At 43.2% G+C, this 25,156-nt stretch overlaps 1 protein-coding gene across 1 annotated transcript in view; it reads left to right on the top strand.

The window, feature by feature from the left end:
* CACNA1D (calcium voltage-gated channel subunit alpha1 D) overlaps positions 1 to 25,156 on the top strand; it is a 432,804-nt gene that overhangs the window by 178,423 nt on the left and 229,225 nt on the right. Inside the window, exons 4-7 of the mRNA XM_090022496.1 lie at positions 7,802 to 7,941; positions 11,469 to 11,611; positions 13,244 to 13,396; positions 14,392 to 14,588. Of these exons, the coding sequence (XP_089878622.1) occupies positions 7,802 to 7,941; positions 11,469 to 11,611; positions 13,244 to 13,396; positions 14,392 to 14,588 (633 nt within the window). The remainder of the gene's footprint in view (positions 1 to 7,801; positions 7,942 to 11,468; positions 11,612 to 13,243; positions 13,397 to 14,391; positions 14,589 to 25,156) is intronic.

The raw sequence follows: 25,156 nt of genomic DNA on the forward strand, positions 1-25,156 counted from the left end.
AGAGAGACTCAGTTCCCCACCCCGCCCCCGCCCCAAGCCAGGCTGCAGTTTACAGTTTGCCAGAGGGAGGAGGCAGAGCTGTGATTAGAGTGGGTGTTGCAGGGACACAGTTTAAGTGCTTGCAGTAGGGGGTGTATAAACGGTAAGCACCCCCTACAGCAAGCACTTAATCTGTGTATAAAACAAGAGAAAATGTTTTCAGGGGAACAAAGAGGACAGCATGAAATTGAGAGAAGATAGCAGGAAATCAACAGTGTGCTTACAGGAATAATGCAAAAACCTCTCCATTGCTACTATGTCTCTCACATGCTGTGTTTCTTTTTCCTTCTCTGCTGCACCCTACTCATAGTTTTTGGTCAGAGGTCAGCAAACTCCAAGTATCTTGGGGAGCACTCAGATAGATCCACGTGTAGTCCACACATAAGTGCAGCCTGCTCTCTGACATGGGTTTTATGTCAGTGTTATTTCTTCTGCTTCTCTCCACTCCTGTGCTTCTGCAACAATTAGTCAATCCCCAGGCATTGTTACCTAATCCAGCTATGTGGATTTCAGCTCTTTGAAGCAAAAGGGGGTCTTTGAGTGGTATTTACTCAGAGGGTGCCATTAGTGCACAACAATAAACTCTGGAGCTTATTGCACTGGAGTTTATTGCTCCCGGGAATCTCCTGAGCATGCCATTTACATGTGCCCAGACCCCGCAGCAAGTTGAGCCAGGTTGAAGCAGCTTCAGCTGGTCGGCCAGAGGTGGGAAGGGGTCAGCCTGCCAGCCTCGGGCTGCTTTGACTTAGCTCAGTATGCTGCGGAGAGGCTGTCTGGGGCATCTAGCCAGCAGGTAGCCCCGACACTGAAGCACCCTCATGCTCCAGCCAACCGAGTCAATGTCTACACGTGCACTCCTGAGCACAAAAAAACTCTGCAGCAGGGTAATACTTGTATTTAAAGTACTACCCTATTGTGGTGTTTATTAGTTTCCTGTGTCCTAAAAGGGGTGCACATGCAGACACAGAGATGTTTAGTTCAGAGCTAATTACTCAGCTCAGTAAATGCCTTGTGTAGATGCGTCCAATTTTATTATTAAACTCTATTAGTTTTATTATTATACTCTGTTAACTTGTTAATTTTTTTTAAAATTATATAGGGTACCTGTCTCTCTTCATTCTATCAGAGATATAATTAAGGTCAATCAATCTTTCAACTGAGGTTTAGTTATGGAGAATCCTCCCCATAGTAAATATTAAATATGGTTCTATGGCCCTTTCAGCTCACAAAGATAACATTTTGCTACTTTACATGCAGAACAAATCAAAACAACCAATATGTCTCACTGGCAGTTAATCATATAAATTAAACCTGATTTTCCAGCAGATGATGGCAGAGAGCTCTTTCCTCCGTGATCATCAGACTACAGAACGTAATTGGAGGAGAACTATTATTTCACTGGCTACATCTTGTTGGAAAAAAAATCTCTTGACAGGCAACGACTGCTAGTTACTAACTATACGGGTAACTACTTTGTTATGTAAAGCAATATTTGTGGGACTACATCTGGATTATTGTGTACACATCTGGTCACCAATCTTCAAGAAAAATGAATTCATATTGGAACAGGTGGAGAAGAGAGCTACATTTACACACTTTCTTACAACACAGTCTCTCCTGTACAGGGTATAGATGTCTATAGCTGTGGTCTAGTCATAGGTAGAGTCCCACCAGGCCTCCGTTATCCCTATGAGATTGTAGTCATTTCTGTTTAGCAGAAGGACCAGCTCTTCTTTTTGTTGCCTAGGCTCCTGGCATTTGTATATAGGCAAGTAAGCCTACCATTGGAGGCCCTAGGCTTTTCTGCATTCCTAGAAGACCCCATCTCTGGGGTGGGGTAGGACTGTGTTCCCTTATACAGCCTGACTTACTGATTTGATGGCTGACGCTTGGTGAGCTTGCACTGGTGATTATCTGCCCATCCCCTGGCAAACTTCATTTAAAGCCCAGTCAAGCAGGTCAGCCATTCCAGCCAAGAAGAGCGTCTTCCCCATACGAGTAAGGTGGAGGCCGTCTCTTCCCAATAACTCACTGTCACTCTCTTTGAAGTGTGGGCTGCGGTCATAGAATCCGAAGCCTTCATGATGGCACCAGCGCTGCAGTCTTCTGTTTACTTACTGAATTCTTCTCACCCTCCTGTGCCCATGACCTGTAACTGGAAGGATTGAGGCAAAAACCACCTGTGTCCTAGACCCTCTGAGTCCCACTCCCAGAGTCCTGTTTGGGACTCCAGGATTCATGACCCAGCTGGGATTGCTCCACATGGATAAGGAGCATGGGGTAATGGTTGGAGGGCCAGATAAGTTTCAGGATCCTCTCAGCTACATCCTGAATACAGGCTCCTGGGACGCAGCAGATCTCATGGTACAAGGTTGTCCTCAAGCATGGAGGCATTGACACCAGTGGCTGGGAGGAGCAAGCTGCTGACTGTTTGGCATGGCACCACCTGGTCCACCAAGGCATGTGCCACTTTGAGGCCCAATGACTCAATACTGAAACAGAATGGCAGCAGTGGAGGAAGGAGAAGGGGAGCAGCCTGGGGCTGTGAATCCCACTCCCCTGCGCAACAACATGCCCTCATTGCCAAAGGATGTGTGCATCCAGAATTGGCCTCCTCAGTCACCTGAAGGATAACATCCTAGACTTCGAAGGACCACCAGTGGGGGTTCTGGGGGTCCCAGGGCTCACAGGGGTGCAATGGGCTTGTGCCTGTGTTTCTCACTCCATAGCTAGGCCCGAACTGCAGCTTCTGCCATTGGCAGGCTCTTTTTAAACTCTGTGCATATGCAGAAGGGTCCACTGCTGGTGCTGCATTACTCTCAGGGGCTGGGGGTCCCTTCCCCACAAGAGAAGGGAACAGGTGAGTGCCCCCTCTTCCGTTGTCTCATGGGCTGGGCAGCACCGGTTGTGTGGCTCCCTGGGGAGGTTGAGCCAAGTAGGAGCTGAGGCGGGAGGGCAGGACTCTCCTTGGCTCCTCTCTGCTGCCCTGCAGCTGACTAGCTTCCACCCACTGCGGGCCCCACTTACCTCCCAGCTGTGCTCAAGGTAAAAGTTGGGGTCTGCCATGGTGGTTCTGGTAAAGGTTGGGGTCTGCCATGGTTGTTCTGGGGGTCCTGGAGCTCACGGGGGCGCAGTGGGCTTCTGGCCGTACATCTCACTCTGGAGCCTGGCTCAAAGTGGAGGGAGCCCTGTTCCCCCTGGAAGGACGTGGGCAGTGGGGTTCTGCAGGGCTCGGTCCTCGGGCCCGCACTGTTCAACATCTTCATCAGTGACTTGGACGAGGGGGTGAAAAACACCCTGTTCAAATTTGCTGATGACACTAGGATGTGGGGGGATGTGGGCACACTAGAAGGAAGCAACAGACTACAATCGGACCTAGACAGGTTACAAGGGTGGGCGGACGAGAGAATAGGATGGGATTCAACACAGACAAGTGCAGAGTGATGCACCTGGGGAGGAACAACTGGCACCATACCATACAGGTTGGGGAACTCCCCTCTTTGTCAGCACAGAGGCAGAAAAGGATCTTGGAGTCGTCATTGACTCCAAGATGAACATGGGCCGGCAGTGTGGGGAGGCAGTCAGGAAGGCCAACCGCACCTTGTCATGCATCCACAGGTGCATCTCAAGCAGATCCAAGGAGGTGATCCTCCCCCTCTATGCGGCACTGGTCAGGCCGCAGCTGGAGTACTGAGTCCAGTTCTGGGTGCCGCACTTCAAGAGGGATGTAGACAGCATGGAGAGGGTCCAGAGAAGGGCCACTCGCATGATCAGAGGACAGCAGGGCAGGCCCTATGAGGAGAGGCTGAGGGACCTGAACCTGTTCAGTCTCCAGAAGAGAAGGCTGAGGGGGGATCTAGTGACCTGTTATAAACTAGTCAGAGGGGACCAGCAGGCATTGGGGGAGTCACTGTTCCCCCAAGCACTGCCAGGAGTGACCAGGAATAATGGTCACAAACTGGTGGAGGGTAGATTTAGGCTGGATATCAGGAGGCACTACTTCACGGTCAGGGCGGCTAGGATCTGGAACCAACTTCCAAGAGAAGTGGTGCTGGCTCCTACCCTGGGGGTTTTTAAGAAGAGGCTAGATGAACACCTTGCTGGGGATGTTTGACCCCCAGTACTCCTTCCTGCCATGGCGGGGGGTCGGACTAGATGATCTACTCAGGTCCTTCCGACCCTAGAAACTATGAAACTATGGAATGGTGGGGCCCTTCTGCCAATCAATGGTGGGGAGGGAGGGCCACGCAGGAGCATGATTGATGACCCAGGAGATCTTTGCAAGTGCTACGTCTTGTATTCCTATCCCAAAAAAACCTATTCAAATTGTCACAGACAAAGCTTCCCATCTCTTATTGTTTAAACTTCTCTCTTAATACTCTGGCAACTATGTATGTTGCCTGTAGCAAATGCCAACCATAATATATTTTGCTTTCTTTATGTTGTCTTATATTATTTATCTTTTTGTGTCCAAGTCAGACCCTTGCTTATCAATAGTGAGATGGAAATAGCTGTTCCTGTAGACTGTGTATAAACATTGAGGCTTGCCTTTATTTCAACATTTCTATAGAGTATTTCTCAGGAATACTCGTAACCTATAACACTGGGTCTTTGGGCCTTCCTACATATCACCTTCTATGCAAAACCATTCAGAGTCTTTCTGTAGTACTACTTCTTCCTCAGTGCCCTGTAAGGCCCTTGTCAATTTTAGGCAGCTTCTGGAGCTTTTAACCCCTGGATTATCCATACATTAACATCTGAAACTAGTTTTAAACACACTTCAGGGCAGCTTAAAGTTATTCCATTCCAGGGCAGGATTCTCTCCATTTTTTGTTACCCATCCTATGTTCCATTAACGTGTGGCCTCCCCACAGAGGAGTCATCCAAGTTGTAGTCCTCCAGCATCCCAGATGCTGTGTTCCTTCCCCTCCTCCTGTTTTGCGTGGACAAAATCCTCTCCCCCAAACTCTACTGCCCAGAAGGGGAAGGGGGTTCTGGCACCAAGCCAACACACCCTCACAGCCTCAGGGATGTGACCTTCCCATCTCCAGAGGCACAACCCTGTGCAAACAGTCTGCAGAGTATATGTCAGCTAGTCAGGTTGCAAGGTATGGATGGGTCAAGTAGTGGGCTGTAGGGAGCATGAGGGGAAACGAGGCAGGGGGCTAGATTGGGTCACTATGAGCTAGGTGTTCCTTCCCAGGGCAGGGGCAGTAACTCCCCAAAAAGCATCTTCCTTCACACCTCAGGAAGCATGACCAGCACCTCTTACAGCCCAATCCCAAATTAAAACATGAGACTGGGTGCATCTGCATGAGACACCTGACTGCAGTTGACTAATTAGCTCTGCAGTAAAGCATAACCATCTACATGTGTGCCTCTGTTAGGCCAGCGTGAACTAATTAACTCAACTGTACGATAGACACAAGTTCTATTCTAAGGCAGAGTTATTTACTCTGCCATAATGCACATGTATATTGGTGACTGGGGTTGGCAGGGTCACAAGTCTGCTACAGTGTAGGGGCTGCCTGCTGACTAGCTCCACACTGGAGTACCCAACCAGCCCCACTACAGTATGCTGAGCTGGGGGGAAGCGGCTCTGGACTGGCAGGCTGACGCCTAGGGCCCCCTGCCAGCCAGGGCTGCACTGCCCCAGCTCAATGTGCTGCAGTCCTGGGTGCATGTGTAAAAGGTGCCCCCAGGAGAAATAAGCTCTGGCACAAACTGTGCCAGAGTTTATTGCCTACGTGCTCAGTGGTGAACTCGTAAGTGGACTGGAACTACCTCCGGTCTACTTCTGGGTCTGTTGGGGAGCATGCTGGGGGCCCACCCCCCCTCCTCACAGCTTGGCGATTGGCTGCCCTCCCAGACCCAGGAGGCACCAGTCGCCAAGCTAAAGGGCGCATAGGGTGGGGGGCTTCTGTGGGATGCTCCATTCACCCCACCATCTCAGCATTCACAAGCCACCTGGCACCTTGAGGTATGTAGAAAAAACATTCAAAGCTGCATCTATGTCTGAATCTCCAAATCTTTCCAAATCTTTCCAAATCAGTTTGGAGGGTTCTGATTCTATTTGGAGAGATTAAAGGGTCTCCTGATTCAATTCAGATTTGGAGATTTGGACACTGAATCGGGCCAAATCTCTGATGAATTGAATCAGGAAACGAAGCTTCGCATAGCTTTGGTTTTTAGACTTAAGACGTGACTGCTCCAAATTCGAGGAAGCATTAACACTGATCAACATTTGAACAGCTCAAAGTGCAAAGTGTAACCAGACCCTAATTCTCTTCAGACACTTTCTCCCCAGTAGGCACACTAACATAAATGCAGTGCAAGATGCAAAAGCGCTCTTTAAGTAATGTTCCATTGTGTACCTGAGGCAGCAGAGGAAGCACTGATGCTGCAGAGCCTGGACCCATCCTGCCAGAGCTCCTGTCTCCAGTGCCTTTGAGAACTGGGAGGAAAAACACACTTCTCATTTTGCTGGGAGGACGTATAATCCCCATTTTCCTGACAGATCAATTTCAGGAGAACAATTCAAGGACATCTCAGAAAATTCCTTAGTAAATCCAGCCTCAGGCAATTTTTCCACTAGATGGGCAATCCAATCCCCCTGAATGAAGATGACCTCCTTTTGCGTGTCCTTTCCAGGTCTGTCTTCTGGCTGTAAATTGCTTGAGCAAGGGCTGTCTTTTTGTTTTTGGGCAAGCCTAGTAAATAAATACCTAATAGTCTTTATCTGTAATATATGAATATATGATAGTAGAAGCTTTCAGAATTAAACTGTTTGGTAGTGTTGTATGAGATTATAATGAACTGTCTCCAGTGAGTTCCTTATTCAGTATAAAAATGTGAATCATTCTCTGCAGGTCTTGTATTCTTGGCTCTCCTATTTGTGTGGGAACTGACAAGTAAACAAAAAGCTTATTCAACTTCTTGAAGTAGGGATTTCAGAACATGGAGAGAACAAATGTTGTTGTTGATTGATTTTGATAAACCACTATCTTACAGTGTACCCAAGCCCAAATACACTAATATTTGATTTATGTGGGAAAGAGGAAGCCACAAATATAAAAAATGCCCAATTAACAATGACAATAATTTCAGGTGATAGCTCTAATTGTATTTTAAATGTGAGCTTAATAATGTTAATAAATTAGACATGCTTAAAAATGCATTGGGACATAGAATTCTAAGTTGGTATAACGTATGTGCTGAGGAAACAAAAAGAAGTTGTAAAAGGTATCAAATTAAACTTGGGTGGAATCCACCTTAATATACACCTTGCAGTTCCTTAGCATGATCACACTCTTTTAGCATCAGTAAACTGGTATAACTAGACCTTGCAGATTCTAATTAAGTTTAGATTAATCAAGTGGAACTAAGTTATTTCTCTTTAAACAGCACTGCAAGGGCCTAGTCCTGCAAAATATATTTAACTCTATGCATGCATTTAGTCTTATTGGAATCAGTGAATGTTTGCAGGATTGTGTCCGAAATTTGGTCCTTTGACTTTAAGACAGTGCGAAACAAGAAGATTCCAATTTAATTATAATCACTTCATTCAACAGGCGAAATACTATGTCTGCTGCCACAGAAGGGTTTTTTAAATTCGAAGAGAGAAATTCTCTTGAGTCAGTATCTTTTCTTAATACTGACCAATAGAATTATTCAGTCATTTGGATTAAAATTTAATTAAAGAATAACCTCTTAAATTACTTTGTCTTTTGTTCTGACATTTGTTTTTTCTCTTTTTACACAGGAAAAAGTAGAATATGCCTTCCTGATAATTTTTACTATTGAAACATTTTTGAAGATTATAGCATATGGATTATTATTACACCCCAACGCATATGTTAGAAATGGATGGAATTTACTGGATTTTGTAATAGTAATAGTAGGGTAAGTTTATACTTTGCAAAAACAACATTCTAAAAACATTGTCCTGTAAATATAGTGTCTTTATAGAAAGATCCATGAATGACTTGTTCTGATGGAACTGAAGGACTAAATTTGCTAACCTTTACTCATGCAGAACTAATGGATCAACTCTACTAGAGGGAGGGGTCAAGCCCTGAAAGACTTTCAGTTCAGAATGGAGGAACTGTGAGCTGCATTGTGCAATTCTAGGGGTGTGGGATGGGAGCATGTCCTGTACTGTCTCAGGTACAGTGACTACCCTTCTGTTCAGCCCCTACATGAAGAACAGGGGCGTGGGGAGACTCCGTTTGTGTAAGAACCATGTACCATTTGCCTTTTAATGTCAGCAGCTTTAATAGTCTCATTGTTGGTATTGATTTTCTTTGTGTTAATGTGCTGACTTGGAAGATCTTGCCTCCAAGCATCACTGGTGTTAATCTTAAAGTGTATATTCTGCTTTCTTCTAAGTATGCAAATGTTGTGATCAGACTGAAACAAGGGACTTTTTTAATACTGAAGGTCCTATTTAAGTCCATAAAAATCTATGTAGAATATGAGTGAAAGTATTTGCGGTTTCACTTCAGATGTTTTCTGTTCAGATTATATTTAGAAAATCAACATTACCAAAAAGATTTTCATTGTGCTGGTCTGGTGGTATTCAACCAGGTTCTGGCCTATGGATAAAATAGGAGAAAAGCAAGCTCTTATATAAAATGGCTTTGTGCTAAATTGGTGCAGACAGAAGTGCAGCTCCCAGCTTTAACCCAGAAGGATTTTTGCAAAGCGCTCTGAGTTACAACCTTACCCCAGACCAAGCAGAAGTTCACTGTTGGTTCCAGGGGGAGGGGAATGGGCTGGGAGCCTACAGCCAGGTTCCTATAGCAACCGCCAGGGCTCTCTGCCAGTGCTCACTATTTTCAGAATGGGAGGAGGGAAAGGCAGCAAAGGGAGCTCATTTTTGGGGCTCCCCAGCTGGTGCTGAAGGGTGCGGTGGGTGAATTGGAGCCCTCCCCCCACATCAGCAGGGCTGAAAACCCCCTAAACTAAACTCCCTCTGCTCCCTTTCCCCACTCCCATTCTGCAAACAGGGACAGGCTGAGAGCTCTGCAGACACAAGTTACAAAAGATGCTAGATTTTGTAGCATCTTTATCTGATACCTCATGCAATGAGGGGGTCAGATTTTCACTTAATCAGTGGTGAAAATCACTGAGACTGGATAATTGAACTGTATCCCACTGTATACTTAAAATCTCATCCTAAGACCTAAATATAAGCCCCTGAACCTAACCAGAAGAGAAGAATTATTATATGAGGTGCAGTTATTGTAGTCGTATGTTCAACCTACTGCAACAGGGCAAAGGAAGGTGCTGCATAACATGGGTCCATCACTCATAGAGGATGAGGCATGCTCTTCATGCTTACTTTAAGATCATCAATGACAGAACATAAGCAAGTAAGCAAGCATGGGGCCAGTTACATAACTAATTTGCATCCTTAAGTAAAAAAGCCCAGTGAATAATTGATTTTGGTATTTGACCCTCTGTGGAGACTGAATCACCTCTGGATCTGATTCTCTTGGAGCTGATTCATTATAGAACTTCATTAGACATTTTAATATCTTCAAAGGAACTGCCACAGGCATCCAACATTAAATATGTTAAATGAAATGCTCTTACTGTCAGCAGAAATTTCAGTGGCTCCAAAGACAAAATCATCACTGTTCCAAAATATGTTTCAATAGGAAAAGAAATGCAGGAAATTTTCTAACATAAATAACTTAAGCAGTGTTTTTTTTTAATCCCATATGGCTTTGGTACAGCACGCAGAATAATAAATGTTCTGTTTTTAATGAACTCAGGGGCCTGCCAGTTTTATATAGCTTAGTTACTGGTTTGGCAGGGCTGATAAGTATTGACATAGTTGTAGGCCTTGCTCTGCACTTCTTATTCTTCCCTGACTTAGTCAACTACCACTGAACTCAGTCAGAGGATGGATCACTTAAGAGTAATCCATTTCCTTATACACTTCTTTCTTTACTTGAGCAAAGGTTACCATTGATTTTAACAACAACTTTGAGAAAAAAGGACCAGATCAGGTCCTAAGTACAGAGGATTACACAGTACTTCATCCCTTTGGACCTCTTAATTTTGCTAGTTATTCCTGTAGTGGGTGACTGGAAGCTGCATCCTCCATAAAGGTTCTGAGTTTGATTCAGCAATTTTAGGTCTGTGCTTAATGTTAAGAACATGAGTAGTTCCTTGAAGCCGACAGGACTGCTCGGTTACTTCAGATTAGTCCTGTATTTAATTATGCTGATGAACCAGAGCCTACAGAATTACATGCTTGCATTCTTTAATTTACTGAAAGGTTTTACATTCCCTGGGACAGGCCACACCCCCTGTGGTTAGGATCCACACTGGTGAGAAGGTGGAACAGACTGGGAATGGGAAAGGGTGACCCAAGCTAGGTATATTGTAGGAGTAGGAGGAATACCCAAGGACACTTTTACATGTGCTCTGGGGGTGGGGGAGAGGGGTGCTTTACTTAGAGCAGCTCCAAGAGCTGCTGTAATTAAAGCGCCACAGCATTTCATGTGTCAGCATCCCTATGCTGATGGCAGGGGTATTTGAACTAAAGCTCATTTAATGAGCCAGGCCGGGTGGGAGTTCCAGGAGCCCGGGCTCATTTAATGAGCTTTATTTTAAGCACCCCCACCATCATTTTTAATGTAGGGATGCTGCTACACCAGATGCAGGGGGCTGCTGGAGTGTGTTAATTACCACGCTCCAGCAGACTCGATTAATCAAGTCTGCTCTGACGTACTGTAATTATAGCGTGTCAGAGCAGCCTCGCTGCACACGTATAGGCATCTCCTGTGACCTTCACCACTGTCAGCTTGAAGTGTTATTGGTCCTGGAAAGCCTCCTTTTCTATCACTGTTTTAGTGAAACAGCAACCAGTTTTTGCAGCTAAGAAATGCAGTACAATAAGTGACTCATCTGGGAGTATTTTTGCACTCAAAGTTTATTATGAGTAAGAAACAAAATAGTTTGGACTTTATGAAAAACCTGATACTACTGATTGTTTTCCCTGTGTTTAGAATACTGGACCATAGTGTCACTGGAGTTCATATATTGCACAAAATATAAAAATGACAGTTCCTTGTAATTATCTATTTAATGTTCTACAGAGACTAATTCTGCAGACCTCACAGCTGAAATGTTTGAACAAAAATCAGTGATAAAGTGGCTTCATTTGTTTAAAAATAGCAATAACTGTATCCTAATGGAAAATTAATTCAGTGGATACTGTGTGATCATCTCTCTCGAGGGATTAGAAGCTCTTGCACTTCATAACTATCACTGTCAAGTTTTAATACATAAGTATACACCTCATTTCAACAGCTGAACAGTTTTTCAGAATTATCCACAATTCCAGCAATTTCCTAATTTTTCTAATTACATGGCAAATGGGTGGTGATGACCTTTCTTTTCTTTTTATTTGCTAGATTATTTAGTGTAATTTTGGAACAATTAACCAAAGAAGCAGAAGGAGGTAGCCACTCAGGTGGCAAACCAGGTGGCTTTGATGTCAAAGCCCTAAGAGCCTTTCGTGTATTGCGACCTCTCCGGCTCGTATCAGGAGTGCCCAGTAAGTCCTTTTCTGTGTAATTCTGTTGGAAAAAAATATCTGTTTTACTGTATTATTTTTTCAGTTTATTTAACCTTCTTGCTCTAGAGAAAACAATACATGTGACAGGCTATAAAGTTGATTTCTGTTATCTGGTTATGCAGATAAAGTGTGCTTCAAGATGTATAATATCCTATTTGAAGTTCAGTAAGGGATTGTGAAATCATTCAGTGTATGATCTTCTTATACAGTTCACTAAGCAGACAAGGGAACGTATTTCATTTTTAGAAGTTTAATATAAATTAAATTACATGTTAAAATGCAAATGCACTGGAAAATAAAGTTACATTATTGAAAGCAAAATCCAGGGAACTTAAATGGAGGTAGCTCAAATGTAGTTTATATGCAGGTAAATGTATATCACAGCTCATAAGCACTTTCATTTTTTTCTGACCCTCATGCAGATGAATGGCTTCTCTTGATGTTAATGCAGCTCACTGATGCTTATCCCAATAAGAAGGATTTCCAAAATTAGAAAACTCAAAAAATAGAGCAATATTATTTAAAGAAAGCAATTGATCTTTTTAATAATCCTATTACCTTTTCATTCATTTCTAATTATAGAAGATATTTGGGTGGAATGATATGTTTCTGACTCATGGCTCAGCTTCTCATATTAGATTCAACAGAAACGTCAAACTGTCATGTTTATTACGTCATAATCTGTTGCATGGAAGTGATCGTGTTAATACAGACTTAGGAAAATAACTTAAGTGGGGAATCAAGCGGTATGAGGATAAATGCCATAATAGAGACAGCCTTTGTTTTAATACCATGGAGCCCTATTCTGCTCTTATTGATGGACTAGATGAGCTCCTGAGATCCCTTCCAACCCTAATTTTCTGTGATAAAACATGACTATGATATTAACTCCATTAATTTGGGACTTACTAGCTATCAGAGAAGAACTTGGCCAAAATACATTTAGGGAAAAATGGCAGGAACAATAAGGAAAAAATGAAAAAAAATACATGAAGGACAAATGACTGAGTTCAAATGTTTTCATTCTTTAAAGCTTTCCTTAGTACAAAAATCAGCTTAAAAGATATTTACCAGACAGGTGCAGTGCTCCCAAACTGTGCTATTACCTTTCCAAACCAAGTGCCAGTTCTTCAACAAGCTCTGTATTGTTGGACACTTGGGCACATCTGAAACACACTTCTTGCAAAATCAGGGTCTAGGCACAGGATTGTTAAGCTTCTTCTGGTAATATAGAGCCTAGCTCCCACTTTAAATGTACTACATTTAAAAAGCATGAATTCTTACTGCTGCCTCTCAAGCATTGCTTCCTGTGATATGAGCCTCACTAAATACAAGCAATGTCCAGTGAGGTTTGTAATTAACATTTTTTAAAGCAGCCCTAGGTTTGGACTTCTAAATCAGAGCAGTTTCAGAAATCTTCCTCTGAGCTGATGTAGCAAGGTTTATGCTCTGGAGAGGAAATGCTAGGTTCAGCCCAGATCTTAAATTTACAGCCCTTGATTTCTTAGTTATAAATGTCTAATAATGTGTAACTGCAGGTTTCATAAGTAGAAAAGCTAAAACAATGGAAAGCCTGGTTCAGTATCTGTGTATTCTTTTTTTCTTTTTTAGGTTTACAAGTTGTCTTGAACTCCATTATAAAAGCCATGGTCCCTCTGCTCCATATTGCCCTTTTGGTATTATTTGTAATCATAATTTATGCTATCATAGGATTGGAACTTTTTATTGGAAAAATGCACAAATCATGTTTTCTTATTGGTACAGGTAAGTCATAAAGGTATTAAATAACATAATGACCTAATTCCAGTCCCTTTTAAGTCAATAGGTCTTCTGTAGATATGGCCTATATGCTAACACTGTTCTAAATCTTAGTCTCCCTAGTGATTCATGATTTTTGAACAAATATATTGAGTTTAAAAAAGCTGACTAAAGACTGAAGCTGTAATACTTGCTTTGAACTGAACTTGGTTAGTAGAAAATGTAGCCAAAGGGACAACACAGTGATGCAGTGACAGCCCACAGTGGGAAGCTCAGTAATTGGGTTCTGAATCCCAAGCTACTAAAGAACATAGTTATATCATAGGGAAGACTTATCCTCCTGTGGCAGATCCTGCTGTCTCTCTGTTTCAGCAATTTGGGCAGTCTAATCATAGGAACTGCACTAAAGTGAGTAATAGAGAAATCAAATCTTCCCCCATTCAGGTATAGTTTAAGTGATGCAATAAAAGCATTTGATGTGGGAAGGCTTAGGAGGAATGAAAGAGCGCCACAAGTGAGAAATTCTGTTAAGTGATTGGAATTACATTTCCATCAGCCAAATATGAAATGGACCAGACTCAATGCAGGGACTTTTGCAGGCCTGTTGAGAAGAAGGGAAGAGAGAAATTTGGGATGGGGAGAAGTTTAACAAAAGAAAGCTAATATTAGAGTGTGAATGTCAGTCCAGCAAGATACCTCACATTACCACAAGCTGTCCATTTGTGTTTTTTCCATCTTGTATTACTTGAACTTTTTGTTCATTTAGTTTTGACGGTGTCTATCCTTGCACAATGGGGACTTGGACCTGAGAGATGCCAAGGGCTTGCATCTTCTATATAGTCCCCTTCTCAGCTCTTCTAGGCACCAAGACCAGAATACATTATCTCTTGACGTGATGTTGTCACTAGTTCACCAACATTGATTTATCTCTTCACTGGGTAACTAATTTGACAATGATTTGGAGAATTCAGAATTCTGAAATGGTTTTGGTCAATTTTCAGATATATTAGTTGAAGAAGATCCAGCACCTTGTGCGTTCTCAGGGAATGGACGTCAGTGTTCAACGAATGGCACTGAATGTAAAGGCAGCTGGGTTGGACCAAATGGAGGCATAACCAACTTTGATAATTTTGCCTTTGCAATGTTAACTGTGTTCCAGTGTATAACCATGGAAGGATGGACTGATGTGTTATACTGGGTAAGTAGTCTGATAGATACAGAAATCTCTGAACTTTGCTTCCTCTTAAACAAGATTCACTATACAGATGGGAAACAAATTATGTTTAACGATACTGTGAACAAGAAGTCTTGGTGAGTTTTGCTGCAAAGGAGCACAGCTGCACTTTTCTTCCAGTTACTGCTCACTGGAATTCCTCAGGCTAAAAAGCCCTTTCAGAAACAAATTTATTCACTGCTGATTTCTTAAGCTTATTTTATTTGGATAAATTTAATATTACATTTATGTCCCTTGGACTTGCATTCTTTATACAAGCCTATATTTTTTAAGGATTATCTGATTTGTTTTTAGAGTTCTGATTTGCCTTTTCACAGTATTACCATAAATTAGACCTATGCAAGCTCTCATCTGTCTTCATTGCCTTGGGGACTACAGGCCATTTGTTAAATATTCCAAAACTTAACTATCAAGGTTCACAGGAGTTGAAAAACCCAACTATATCCCAAGAGAAACCACAAAAAGATATTTCAGAGGCTACCCTCACTGCACTAGGATCTAGTTGTGCAAACCCATACTGTGTTATTGAGCATAACATTTTTTTAAATTGCAGTAGCTCCAAGTGAGATCAGGGCTCTATTTACATTATGCACATGAATATTAAAAGGAAAAGTCTTTGTCCCAGAGTTCTTAGAAGTTGGACAAAGTGTGGGAGACAGGAGTGATATCCATCCTCATGTTACAAATGAGGAACTGCAACATAAAGAAGTAAAGGTTCATATTTTAAAAAGTGTCATGGTACCTAAATATGCCACCTAAATATAGCACACTGATGCCTAACTCCAGTTGCGATCAATGAAAAGTAGGCATCTCTCTGTACCCTAAAGGTGCCAAACTCCTGTTACTGTCAATGAGAACACCTACTTGTCCCCTTAATATTTTTAAAAAGCTGGTCATATGTGATTTGTCCAATATCACTCAGGAAGACTATGAAGAGGCAGCAGGTGAACTCAGATGTCCTAAGATTAAGTGCGTTAATTCATAGGTCCAGCGGGACTATTCCATAATGCTCTCTGTACTGAGCAATAAGTCTTTGCAGAATTAGGACCTTAGGAAATAGAAGATAAAAAGAGGATCTAGGAGGAAGTAAGAAAATGCTTAATGTAAGAAAAGATTGTCAAGAAGTTGTTAAAATCATGGAAATAGCTAAAGATGTTTCTTACTAGAACTATATGGAGCATCTCCCCCTACCCCCACAATTAGTTTGGATTGCCTCATTTCTGAGTGTGGTCAGGTGGGATTATTTGTTAATATCAATCCTTGTGTAATGTGTTAGACACAGTTAAAGAGGTGGTATTATCCAATTGAGTGAGCAGTCATGTAGCCTATGGTCATTTGCTGCAAATCAAAATGAAGCCTACTGTAGCTAAAAATGAAATACAGTCTCAGCATGTGTAAACTCTGGAGGTTATCTAATGTGATACTGGGGTGCTTAATTGCATGGAGACATTTTTAAAGTGATATCACAAATTACAAAATAATTAAAATGGCAAACCAACAATCTGTAAGATTGCAAGATAAAAACTTGGCAAAACAGTGGACTCTGCCTACCAGAAAAAGAACTGTTAGACTTCCAAAAGTGAGCCAAATTCTCCATTACCAGCACACCCAAAATGCAGGCACAGATCCAGAATGGAGTATCACTCAGATAAGGTGTCCTTTTCCCTTTGTATAATTTGATGCAGTGGGTTCAAAAAGAACATGCGCCCTCTCTCTTTCTCTCTCTCGCTCTCTCTCTGTCTGTCTTTGGGTATGGCTACTTTGCATATTGTTTAACAAATGCAGCATAATGTAAAGCAGTGGTTTTCAACATTTTTAGACTCAGGGTACGCCTTATAAGACTCAAGGGACCACTCAGAAACTGCCAGCTTTTCCCTTTTACTCATTTTTTTTTTTACTATAAATAGAAAAATAATAGACAAAGAACTCAGAAAGACCATGGTAAGTAAGAATGATTTTGTCGTTATGGATTACTATTTGAAATCTTTGAGCACAACCACACAGTAGGCACATGTACTTCCAGCAGCTCAAGTAGCAGCAGCACAAATTTGTGCTTGAGATTTGTGCCTCAGCACACAGGCCTGAACATGCACTTTGATGTGGAGCAAACTGATTCTGCCCAGCTACTCCCATATCTTCAACCAGGGGGCAGCTAGAAGCTAAGGCCGGCACCTGTGCTGGCACCAGAAGTATAAAAAGCTGCCCTAGCGAGCAGTTCAGGGCTACTTGCCCTCAGGAGCTTCTGAGGCTCAGCCAGTTGGTATCTGGGGACGCTAGCCCCTTGCGACAGCTGGACTGCTGAAGCAGCCCTAACCTAGAGTGGCCCCTTCCCCCTCTACCTACTGCAGCAGTCTGCCTGGTGGGGGCTGTTGCCTGGCTGTGACCTGCGGCCCCATGGCTGCATGCCTGTCAGACCCAGACAGGGACCACACAGCCACCTGGGCTGTGGTATGGGCATTACAGCAGAGCTACCTGCACTTCTGGGTCAGCTACCAATGGACCGTGGCTGCACAGTTGGCTTTTGAATGGCACTGCTGTCATGTTTTCTGGTGCCCCAGCTCTGCCATCTGGGCAGCTATTGCCTGGAAGATATGCTCATTGTGGTGGCCCACTTTGAACTGTCTATGCATGTCCTCCTGGCCCCTGATGGCCAGGAAGTCAGCCACCTCATCTGCCCTCCAGCTAGCTCATGGTGCTGGCCCTGGGTAGACTTCTCTGCCTGGGTCCTGCCACTTGCCTCACCAGCAGGGATCCTGGTGTTCCCTGTTTAAAAACTGCAAATTCTGTGATAATCTCCCCCATATTTTCTCATTAAAATGCCCCAAATCCTCATTCTTCCATGATTAAAATGAAATGCCACTTACATATATTTTTTTTATATATATATATATATATATATATGGAGAGAGAGAGAGCGAGAGATCAGTTGTGCAGTGTTTTATAGCAACTTGGAAGCCTACCAGTGCCTTTCATCATAATAAAATACATTCTAAATATCTATACATTTTGACATGCTTTTGGTTTTTTTAATAATTGAAAAAACAGAGCTGCCCCTGCCCACTTTGGTCACCAGGACATGGGGACAGCTGCAGTTGGACCCGCAGCTGCTTTGTGGTACTGAGCAACGCTGATATGCCGGTTCCCTGCCCATGTCCTTGCCTCTCACTCCCAACTCATAGCCTTGCCAGTACCCCTCACTCCTGATCCAGAGCCCCTGCCTGCCCCCACTTACTCTCTCTTGGCAGCAGTTTCATCCCAGCACCAGGACATGGGTGCAGCTGTTCCACCTGCTGCTTTACAGCTTCAAACAGTGCCAGTCCTGGAAAGGCTTGGGTGGGTGGGGGTGGTTGTGGGTGGGTGTAGGGGTGGGTAAGTGGGTGGGAGTGGGAGGTTTGTGGGGGTGGTTTGTGGCTGTGGGGTTTGTGGGTAGGTATATGGGGGGTGTGGGTGAGGGGTTTGTGGGGAGATGTGGTTGTGGGTGGCGGTGTGAGGCTTGTGGGGGGTGTGGGGTTTGTGGGTGGATTGTGGGGGAACTGTGGGGATGGGGGGACTGTGTGGGAGGGGTGGGCCCCCTGATCACCCCCCCCATGGTGCACAGCCACCCCCCACAGCAGCAGCAGCCAGCAGTGGACCCTTGGTGCGCTCATGGCCCTCTGCAGATAGAACCCGTGGGCAGAGGGTGGCGGCACCTGACACCTGACACCTGGGGGCTACATGTAGTGCACAGAGCTGGTCTGGCTCACAGGCACACACCTTCAAGCAGGACTGGGCCAGTTCCTGCTGCCACCCGGGGCTCCTGGCACTGCACACGGGAGCCACGCACCATCGGGCTGGGCATGTGGCAGGCACATGGATTCAGGAGCTGGGCTGGCTTGATGGCATGCAACTACTGCCTCCAGTAACAGGAGCCCTTTGTGGTGGAGCTGGCCTGGTCCTGCCCAAAGGTAAGTGCTAGCAGGCCAGACTGGCTCCATGAACCATGTGTAGCCCCCGGGTCTTAGGCAGCACCATGCACTGCCAGGGGGCCCGCTGCTGGCTGCTGCAGTGGCAGGCTGTGTGTTTTGGGAGAAGGCGGCAGGAAACCCACCCATCCCACACAGTCTTCCCACACCCACACAGTCCCCCTACCTACACATAGTCTCCACCACCCCCACTTACTTGCTTACTGGGGACAGGGCTTGGGTCCAAGCCACTACTGCCAGCCGTGCCCCGCTTCTATTTCCTCCAGCACACTGAGGCAGTATGCTGGAGCAGCAGAGGCATATGGCAGGCATAGAGACTCTCTGGCCGGGTGCTAGAGTGTCTCTTTGGAGGATCCAGCCTCCAGTTGCTTTCCAGGAGCGCGCCCTGTGCAGCTTTTTTCTGGCATGTTTTATTTTGATACCAGGATGTCTATATTAGTGCATGGCATAGACATCCTCCATCTCTGTTTTTTGCTCTCTCTCTCTCACTCTTTCTGTCTCTCTCTCTATATGTACTTGTAGACCTCCAAAAACCAAATAGGCTTTATAGTGTGCCCCAAGAGTTGTCTGACTTGAGCTATTTTAAATCAAAATCAGGTTTTAAATATAAAATGAAGGATGCATTGAAAGGGTGCATCCCCATGAGCACACACAGGCAGTTTGTAGCACTGCAGACCTGTCTGTGGTGCTGCAAACCACATGAACCACACATGCAGGCATTCACCATGCTGCTAATTTGTAGCGTGGTGAGGTTTTTTTACCCAAGGAGATCTTGGTGTCAAAAAAACCTGTGCCAGAAAAAAGTGGAACAGTGCATGTGGCAGCAGTATGCACCACCTGAAACCAGAGCCTGGCCAGCCAGAGTCATGCTCTGGTTGCTGGCCAGGCTCCATGTGCCCAGATTGCTACTTCTGGAGCCCCAGGAAGCCCCCAGGACCTCTTCTGGGGCCAGCCCAGGTGCTGGGACCCACCCTCCCTTACCCCATCCAAAGTAACTTTGCCAGATTGCGCGTGCAGCGGTGTTCCCTGGGGACAACTAGCAGTGGCACAAATATGTCCCCCTAAAAAAAGGTTTTTTTAGGGACACAGTCTTCTGAAAGTGGAAGATACTTGCAGCTACACAAGTAGCTGTGAAATGATGTTGCCAGATATGCCAAATATTTGCTATGAATTTGCCCTGAAAACTCATTTATTTAACATTTAAATCTCTGGTTTTGGGTCTTTACTTTCTATAAATCTGTCAGTGGCCAACCTGGCATCTATGGCCCACGTAGAGGAATGTTACATTTTCCTCATTGATTACTGTTGGAGATTTAAGTGCTATTAGCTAATTAATGGAAGACATTTAGTGATGTGTAAACACCTTGTTCAATCAGAAGCATACTAGTTTTGAGAAAGATTGTTAACAGAACCCAGAGATCCCATTAGCTCGGCATTTGAACTCCCAGTTATGTTTTGTGGGACTTTTATTTTTTGTGTGAGAGGGTTCTTGATCGGGCCAAAACACCATCATTTCAGGTTTCTTTCTATCTCAGTAATTCAGAGAGTGAAATATAATGAGAATGATTCCCTTTAAATGTGGCTGTACTTGTATTTTCCTGAAGTATTTAAAAAGTTGTGGCAAAAATAAAAATATGAATATTAGTCTCTGTTCTGATTAGTTCTTATCTGTTCACTATGTGAACAGTAAAACTATCTACATAGGCTAATCTTGCCACCACGTGTAAGATGAATCGGGAAATGTGTGCAATATGTTACATCATGTTGCTTAGAGTTCTATTAGCAAGACTGACAGCTGAAAATGACAGCTTCCAATAACACTCCCTACCACAGTTCATTGTCACCTGGCTAACAGTTAACTCCCCAGCAAAATTATCCAAGTTGAATAATGATCTTCTCATGTACAAATTTAGAATTGACTTAAGATCTGATCCTACAAGTCCTGAGCACCATTTGTTTCTCATTGACTCGTATGGTTACTCTCTGAACCTTCAGGTGTGTATACATATGTAACCAGTGTGTGTTATGTGATATGTTTTTGGTTATAGACCACAGATGAAGTCTTGCTCTAAACCTAAGCTGTAGCTTTAGGGCTAAATCCTATTTCACTGTCATACACCTACGTGGCACTTACATGTGTACATAACAGTAATTTACAGAACTTATACGGAGTTGGATTCTATTCCCAGTTGTGACAGAATAGGATCACCTGTGCGCAACCCTGCCAGATATGAAACAAAGGAGGACCCTCCTATTTTATGGTCAGAGCATTTATTTACGGGACCTGGCTTCAAGGCCGTCCTCATCCAGATGGATTTGAATCTGTACCCCATCAATGTGGTCTAATCACCACCTGTCCTTTTCAAGTTGCTTCAGTGGATCTTGTATTATTATTCATTGGATAAACTTCAACAAGGTAGTTTCTGCCCCACTGGGGGCAGATGCCCAGGTTAGAAGGCAGCACACACCTCACTGAACCACTCTGCCACTTGTTGTCTTTTTTCTCTTAACCTCACATATCTTTATTCCCTGGCGACCCATTTGGCTAGCTTCAAGAGAAGGGCTAGAGATGGGTGTGGGTAATGCCTAGCCTATAGCCTGGTGTTTGTGTGCTTTAGTAGGAAATATACTGTCCTTACCAAGAAGGGGTTTGAATATGTAGCACCTGAGTCTCCTGTTCTCTGTGCAAGTGCTCTGATTGCTGGCCTAAAAGGTTGGAAATCCCTCCTCTTCCTCTATCATGGATTTTCTGCAACTAAAGTTGTGGGATTTACCAAACACTACACAACTTGTCTGGGCCATTCTGTTTTCCTATATAAACATAGTGCAGTGTACTGATTATGCTCAGTAGGAAAGTTCAGAGTGCATGGAGACTCCAAACTGTGTGTAAGTGCTAAAAATTGTAGTTAAGGGGCTACATAAATGCCACCAGTATGTGAAGGTGAAATAACATCTCACCCATATACTTTTTGTTCTGGAACTCACTTCAATTCTTATTCTTGGCCCAGATGACAGGTGCCCCATTTCAAGCTTTCAGTACTCTGACTCAGATACTAAACTCAAGAGTTTACATTTTCTCTGCCTTGTTTTGATTTTGTTCTAGCAAGTGCTTGGGGATCTCACAGTTTAAAACCTTGATTGCATGCAGTGTAGTCACTCAAAATATGCCTACTAGATATGCTTTTAGATCCTTGAAGATCAGATAAATCTATCTAACTTTTTCATGGCTGATGTTATTTTTAGAAGCTATATTTCATTTTCAGCACTTTCATTTGACAAGTAGGACTGGAAATAATAATAGGCTATGGGACCTGTCTTTAAAAGGCCACAATTGGTCAAAAGATATTATAGTTATCATAGTAATTTCTCTGTCCTGCCTTCCCCACAACAGGTAATTCCAAATACTGTACTTGCATTACCTCCACTCAAGCTAACTTAGCTCACATAACAGTGGCTATATTTTGGACCTTGTCCCGTGCTACACTTAGCATGTTTTATTTAGATTGTAATAAGCATTACTGTGCTCTGCAAGTTAGAACAGGTTCTGAGCAGTAGCACAGTGATGTGATCTCTAGCATGATCTCTTATTTGCACAGATCACTAATTGTTGATCCCAGCCCCATCACCACATTGAGACTCAAGACTCCAATGTGGTCCAGTGCAGTGTTGGGGCTGCGATTGACAGTGGAGACTTGGTACAGCAGTGGAGTCTTTGCCTGATGTTACGACTGGGTGAGGACCACAAATTGCTTATGTTAATGGAGGGGTTCAACAGTAGCTGAACACATTTTACAGTGTGCCCTTGTTATGAAGAAGGCTAACAGCATACTGGACTGCATTAGTAGGAGCGTTGCCAGCAGATTGAGGGAAGTAATTATGCCGCTCTATTCTGCACTGTTGAGGCCGCATCTGAAGTACTGTGTCCAGTTTTGGGCCCCCCACTACAGAAAGGATGTAGACAAGTTGGAGAGAGTCCAGTGGAGAGCAATAGAATAGTTCAGGGGCTGGGGGACATGACTTATGAGAAGAGACTGAGGGAATTATGTTTATTTAGTCGGCAGAGGAGAAAACTGAGGAGGGATTTAATAGCAGTCTTTAGCTACCTGAAGGGTGGCTCCAAAGAGGATGAAGCTAGACTCTTCTTAGTGGTGATGAAAGAGGGAACAAGGAGCAATGTACTCAAGTTGCAGCAAAGGAAGTTTAAGTTGGATATTAGGAAAAACTTTCTACCTAGGTGGGTGGTGAAGCACTTTAACAGTTATCTAGAGAGGTGGTGGAATCTCCATCCTTGGAGGTTTTTAAGGCCTGGGTTGACAAAGCCCTGGATGGGAGGATCTAGTTGGGGATGGTCCTGCTTTGAGCAGGAGGTTGGACTAGATGACTTCTTGAGGCCCTTTCCAACCCTAATTTTCTATAATTCTATGATTCTACTTAATACAGTCTGGAGATATTTCTCAAACAAAAGCTAGGTACAGACATTCAAAAAGCCTGAGGTAGAATCAATTTAAGTTATGTGGTTTTCTGTAAGTGGCATAGTTTAGGTCAGTAGTGAACAGTACACACATTTGCCCTTTGTGTGCCCTGCGTGGAGGAGGGCAAATCTTAGATCAGATTCTGCTATTTTTAAACCAGTCTGTGCACCAAATTTCTGATCTGTTATGGGTATAGACCAGCTTCTGATCACTTTTACCAGTAAAAGGGTAATGTCAGTACCTTGCCAAAAAGTCTTAACTTTGCTACCATTCTATTATATTAGGCATGTGTTACTGCTTGAATGTGCAGACACTCTTGTTTTAAGTGCATTTAACATGTCCCAAGTGTCCCCTTCATGAAAGCCCTTCGAAACAGTCAAGCTAGTTGGAGTGATTGGCAGCATAGAGTGATGGGACTGGATTAGCCACTGATACTAATATAAATTTGCTGCCTATAGTTGCATACTATTGCACTACTCTTTCAAATGCTAGCAGCACTCCAGCTCCAACCCATGGTTCCTGATAAACCAGCCAGTTCAAGTTTAAAGCACCTGTTCACTTGACTTAAGAGATTTTTTTGGACAGGAGTCAGGTTCAGTACAGCACTTACATTATACCATGGGTTAATATTGCGGTGACAATGAACGCTATATATAAGGAAAATCTGTCACGTGCATGCATACTGATTAGCAAATGATGACTTTTCAATAAGGATACTTGCATGTAATCATATCAAGGATACTTGTTAGAGGTATAAAATTCATTCATGGGAGTGCTCATGTCATCTGAGATATACCTAACTCCCTTGCACCCAGTGGCAAAGACCCCCTCAGTAGGCACAGTGACACATTACACATTTTAAAGCTATATCCTTTAATATCAATATTTCAATATTAGAAAGAAATTTCATCCGTTCTTAATTGCTGATCTTTTCGCAAGATACAATCCATATACAATCCTCCCCTTAAGGGTACTGTGGATAATAACACACATATTTTTACAGCTGAAGAATACTCAAGAATTTTTGTTTATAGTTCCCAGACAACATCAACAATTCTTTAGACTTACCCTTCAGATAGATAAAAAGCTTGATATTTTAATTAGCATGTTACAAGTAGAAGGATGATTTTCCTTCTTGACCATAGAAAAAATTGATGAAATCATAAACGGTTTAACATAGAATGGAGATTTCAAAGAGTGGCTAGCAATCGATCAAACAAAACAAACAAACAAACAGAGACAAAAATTTTACAAGAAAGATTTCAGAGGGACTCACAGGAACAATAAAACAAACCAGCCTATTGATTACTCAGGATGTCAGTGAAGCAACCAGGAAACCAACCAAACAATCAGTTAATCACTTCACTTTATATAATGCTCTTAGTGAAAGAATCCCAGAGGGCAGCCTTCCCAAAGCATAATAAAACAGCTTGGACAAGGCAAACATAAACAGCCGAACAAGTCAGTCTAGATTTTGCTCATAAGCACAGCCAAACATTCTGCAAATCTAATGCACAAGAAAATTGCATAGATGAAGTACAAAGTATACTGTTAGATGACACACAAAATGATGTAGCCAACAAATAGTGAGCAAAAGTGAGCCAGAAATTCCACTTGAGATGCAGGTGTTATCTTGGTGAAGATATAACGACATTGTGAACAGTAATTGTTTAAGTTTGGTGGAATGATAAGCTAGAAACAAATGAAAACCACTCCAAGCTGGAGTAAGATATAGGAAGATATTATTAACTTCCTAACTATAGATGGGAAAATGCATTAAGCACTAGCCAACAATAAAGTGTAATTTACAGCCTCCAAGAAAGCAAAATATATATGAAAATATTCAGCTCCGTTGGAATGACCATGTGCCATAGACTGTGAAGGTTCCTCAGACACTTCTAGAGATTTTTCAAGGAGCACTTTCTAGAATCATAGCATTAGAAGCGACCTTGAGATCATCTAATCCAACCCTCTGCACAGGCACAGGGTGCCCTATTCCTAACTAGGGTGACCATATGTCCTGGATTAGCTGGGACAGTTCTGGATTTTGGAGGCCAGTCCCAGGAGGCTGGTGAGAATTAAAATAAGCATCCCAGAA

The sequence above is a fragment of the Crocodylus siamensis genome, chromosome 11 (assembly GCF_052110815.1).
Source record: "Crocodylus siamensis isolate JL-2025a chromosome 11, ASM5211081v1, whole genome shotgun sequence".
Classification (NCBI taxonomy): domain Eukaryota; kingdom Metazoa; phylum Chordata; order Crocodylia; family Crocodylidae; genus Crocodylus; species Crocodylus siamensis.